General features: G+C 35.0%; 1 protein-coding gene across 1 annotated transcript in view; it reads left to right on the top strand.

The window, feature by feature from the left end:
• The window catches only part of LOC108684540 (splicing factor, suppressor of white-apricot homolog), a 5,910-nt gene extending 1,196 nt beyond the window's left edge, over nucleotides 1-4,714 (top strand). Inside the window, exons 2-8 of the mRNA XM_018188915.1 lie at nucleotides 257-426; nucleotides 529-731; nucleotides 819-1,041; nucleotides 1,287-1,366; nucleotides 2,169-2,336; nucleotides 2,432-3,711; nucleotides 4,552-4,714. Of these exons, the coding sequence (XP_018044404.1) occupies nucleotides 257-426; nucleotides 529-731; nucleotides 819-1,041; nucleotides 1,287-1,366; nucleotides 2,169-2,336; nucleotides 2,432-3,711; nucleotides 4,552-4,714 (2,287 nt within the window). The remainder of the gene's footprint in view (nucleotides 1-256; nucleotides 427-528; nucleotides 732-818; nucleotides 1,042-1,286; nucleotides 1,367-2,168; nucleotides 2,337-2,431; nucleotides 3,712-4,551) is intronic.
• Nucleotide 4,715: the final 1 nt, after the last annotated feature.

The following is a 4,715-nucleotide window of genomic DNA, read 5'->3' as shown; positions in this document are numbered from 1 at the left end:
TATATATATATATATGTATAAAATATTTGTCCACATTATTGTAGTATGACATTATTGTAGTTGATATTTCGAAAAAACAGAGGTAGAAACGTTACTCGAGGCATCCTTTATATAGCTTTGTTCTATTTCAGAAAAATCGCTTTGGTGGGACTTACTTCTTGACTTAACATTTCCAGATGCTGTGACCAACTTGTATATGAAAACTATTAAAACGATATCATCTTCTTCCTCTAACAGATGTATTGTATGTGTATAGGTACGATGGACGAGGGGCGCTGGCTGACTTACGGATTCACGAGCCACCACCAGGTGGTTTTGATCAACGGACAATACTTACCGAGGAAGAACTGAAAGTAGAGCAACTCTGTGACGAGGAGCGGTATCGATCCATCTACAACAATGATGCAGAGGAATCCATGTATCATGGTAACATATTTCTTTTATTTCAAGAGCATTTTGATTATATTTCTTATTAACTTTCTTTCTTCTTGGACGTTATAAAAATTTAATCACAAATTTGTATTACAGAAGAGGAGATAAAAAGGTTGCATCAAGCACTGGATTCCGAATCTTCGTACAATCAAGTAGGATATAATTATAATGAAGATGAAAATGGTCATAAAGCTTCTGGCGAGGATTCTCAGAGTTCGAAACAATCGGAGGGCTCGCAAGAAGAAGATCAGGTATTCGTGCCGCCGCCTGAATTGGAAATTCCTGAGGGAATGATCCTAGTAAGATATCGCTTTGCATTTATTTTCTTATATTCGTGAGTATTAAATAATATAATTAAATAATATGTTGACTTTGTGAATGTTTAGCCGGAAACACAGAAACTGAATGCCATTATAATGAAAACTGCGCTGTTTATAAGTCAACACGGAAGCCAATTGGAAATCCTCATTAAGACGAAACAGGCAAACAATCCTCAATTCGCGTTCCTATCGATAGACGAGCCGCTTCATCAATATTACAAATATGTCCTCGATGCTATCAAGAGTGGAAAATATAATCCTGAAAAACAACCTGAGAAAGAAGAATCCGGTATGCATATCATTTTCTATAACAAGCAATGTCTTATAGTAATTATATTGAAGTTGAGTTGAAGTAATTGAAGCAACATAAAGCAGGATTTGATTACCCACACCTACTTTGATTCTACTTAATTTTTTCTTACCGTAAGTATTGCCATAAATTTTTGTTAATACTCTATAATTGGTAACCTATGCGTAATCCGTTTTGATGATCTTGAGATGTGCGTGAGTCTTATTGTTATCCTTTCTTTCAAGAACCAGAGGAAGAATCTGACCAAGATGACGAATCGTATCTACATCCAAGTCTCGCATCATCACTTACCAAGATCGAAGCGGTACGTTTTGCACGGTATACATGTTACTTTGCACGTTGTACATTAATCTGTTCTTAAAAATGCATAAGCGGTTTCTACGCTCTCATGTAGAAGAATTTTATGTTCCGGGTAGTTCAAAATATGAAGATCCCTAGCTGGACCACATTATTTTTAAGAATGGTAATCTTAAAATTCGCACAGATCACAGGATGAAAATTATTAATACTCTGCAACACTAATTTATGTGTTAAATATTTCTGCTTCCAGGACTGATTCTGGTATGCATTGGACCTATTCTCGTACATTTTTATTTATTCATTATTGCACTATTTAAAATTAAAAATTTTATCCTTTTCCGTGCGCATTCAATGTATAGATGTTAATCTAAAAAATCCAGCAAATACGTTTATCATTTTATCATTTTATCACTTATCAATAGAGAAATAATGAAGTAAACAATTTAAATATAATTAATATAAGGGACCTATTCTGTGATTGTAACGTTCAGTTGTTAAGAATTACAGAATAGGCTTCTTTGCAAGTATGTAACACTCATTATTATTATTAAAATTGTTTACTATTTACAAATATTTACAAATATTACAATTTATTGTAATATGTATATTAAAAAAATATGCTTTTCGAAACAATTTTTTCATATCTTTTTAAATTATCTAAAGTTTATATTCATAAATATAATAGATATATAATAAATTCATATTTCCAGTTGTACTTTATTGGATACCATAGAGGATATATAAATAAATTTAAAATAGATTAAATATGTACAGAACTACTATAAGAGAATTCTTTCCACTTATAGGCACCTAGTATACCGAGCATACAATATAAACCATCAGCGGATTGCGCATATTCCATGCTTGTAAACAAGATCACAGGGAAACCACCACCATCCAAAACACCACAAGGATTAGATGCGACGATGCAGTCAATGTCATCTACAGGATACTATCATACGATGCCACCACAGGTACAATTCCAACATGTTAATAGTAGAATACATCAAAGTTTGCATGAACATTTTAATATTATTTTTTCATTACATTATCACTTCTTTTTTTCCAGGGTTATTCTTATCCCACGCCCATGCAGTACTCACATGGTCCAGTTATATATGGGTCAAACGGACAAATGCAATCGCCTTCACAACTTTCCATGCCAATTATGCCGAACGACACGGTCACGTCGCAAACCTCATCGCCTAAAGAAACACCCACGCCGTTAGTACCATATGGGATACCTGCACAAAAACCATTAAGCCGACCGTCCTTTATTGTACCACCAGCAGATGTTCAGATCATCATAGACAAGATGGCGAGTTATGTGGCAAAGAATGGGCGCGATTTTGAAATGATCGTGAAGAACAAAGGAGATCCTCGATTCAATTTCTTGGAACTATCCCATCAGTATCATGGTTACTACGCGCACAAACTGACTGTGTATGAGGGTGCGATAAATCCGAAAGTGTTGACGGAGGAACAATTATTGCAGAAACAGGAACCACAGGAGGAGAAGCAGAAAAAACTGGAGGAACTGCAGAAGAAGCAACAGCGAATGGAGGAAGTTCAGAAGCGAGTGAAAATGATACAAGCAAAGAAAAAGAATGGAGACCCGAAAATGAAACAGAGCACAGGATCTGCGAAACAGATTACCACTGTATCGTTCTCCATCAAAAAGCCGAAAGATGGGGAGAGCACGGTAATCGAGAAAAGGAACGCGTTACCATTGGAGGAGAGCGATGAAGAGATGGAGAGCGACAAAAAGGATATTAACTCTAAGCCCAATTCGCCTGAAGATAGTACTGCCGATGCCAGTTTTTCGATTGCTATTGGAGACAAAGATCTACCGAAATTAGAGAAGAAACTGAAAAGCGATGACAAAGAATTGGTGGACTTGACGGATGATATTCTCGAGGATTGTCAGAAGGAGATCAGGCAGAAACAAGCACAAGAAGACAGGATCAAGGATAAGCTGGCAGCGGCCGCGCGAGATAAATTACTTTCTAAAGAACGACAATTGCAACTCGAAAGAAAAAAGAGAGCTGCTATATTTCTCAGCAACATTCAGACACCAGCACTTAAGACCGGTTCTACTACGGTGAATCCAAATTTTCGAAAGGATGATTCGGACGAAGTACACTCCGTGCCATCGCCATCTCTAGAGGACAATAAAGACAGATCTTCACAAGATATCAAAATGTGCAGTAATTCCTTAATGGATCGATTGAAGAGCGCGGACCTAAGCGGCAAGAGGTCGCGACAACGTTCCAGGAGTCGGAGCGGAAGTCGCACGGACAAGCACAAATTACATAAGAAACACAAGAAAAAGAAAAGTTCTCATCGAAGGTAATTGAAGTTATTTAATTGTAACATTGAGTGCAATATGAATAAAGCAATATAAAAGTTCAAATATTATTATATTTATTTAAAGAGATACAGGAAATAGATAAGATAATATGAACATCTAGGAGAAATATATACTATTTTTTTTATTATTATTATAAATATAAATTGGCCCATTAGTGCTTTTAATATACATTCTATCCTTGTTGAAATAAGGTCACATAATGTTCAAAAAATTACCATTCGATTTTAAATTCTCTTAGTAGTCATTTTTCTCAATTGTTTATATAAATTTATATAAATAATAAGGAAAGAAAATAAGGAAATTTATTTCTCACTCTATTTTCCAAAATTATTCTCTATCTTTGAGAACTTCAATATCTTTCTTGATCAATGCAATTGCCTAATTTAATCGTCGAATCATTTTATTTTCAAGAGCAGAAACAGATGAATGAGAAACAGATTTCCTTCTCCAATATCTTTTGGCAATTAGAAGATATTCTGCTAGAAGGATGATATAACATTGCATTGTAGCAGTTGCTACACTATTCGAGCATATGTCTTCCAATAAGGATAGAATGTAATAAAAATAAATGATAAAGCAACCTCTTATTTATAAAAGTCTATTTTCTGGATGTTATTTTGTTTATTCCCTTCATATATATATATATATATATTCATTGTAATTACATTATATTATTTATCTATACTTAAATTTTACCTTTAATGTGAATTCTGTTGAAACTATTTATTGCTAAATTTATAGCCCCTTGTAAGTTTTCTTTTTTTAAAACATCGCTTTTTAAAAACTGCACTATTATTAAATTCACATGAACGTTTCAGCAATTACGACAGTTCAAGTTCCTCTCGCTCGCACAGATCTAAGAAGAGCAAGAAGTCATCCTCGCGGCACAGATCACGCTCGCGCAGTCCCTCGCACAGACACCGACACAATTCACGACGGCGAGAGAGCAACACGAGCTATTCGGATTCCAGCTCGCCTTGAT

This window comes from Atta colombica, unplaced genomic scaffold, assembly GCF_001594045.1.
Source record: "Atta colombica isolate Treedump-2 unplaced genomic scaffold, Acol1.0 scaffold135, whole genome shotgun sequence".
NCBI classification, from domain to species: domain Eukaryota; kingdom Metazoa; phylum Arthropoda; class Insecta; order Hymenoptera; family Formicidae; genus Atta; species Atta colombica.
Note: the sequence above shows the minus strand (reverse complement) of the source record. Positions and strands in the feature narration are given on the sequence as shown.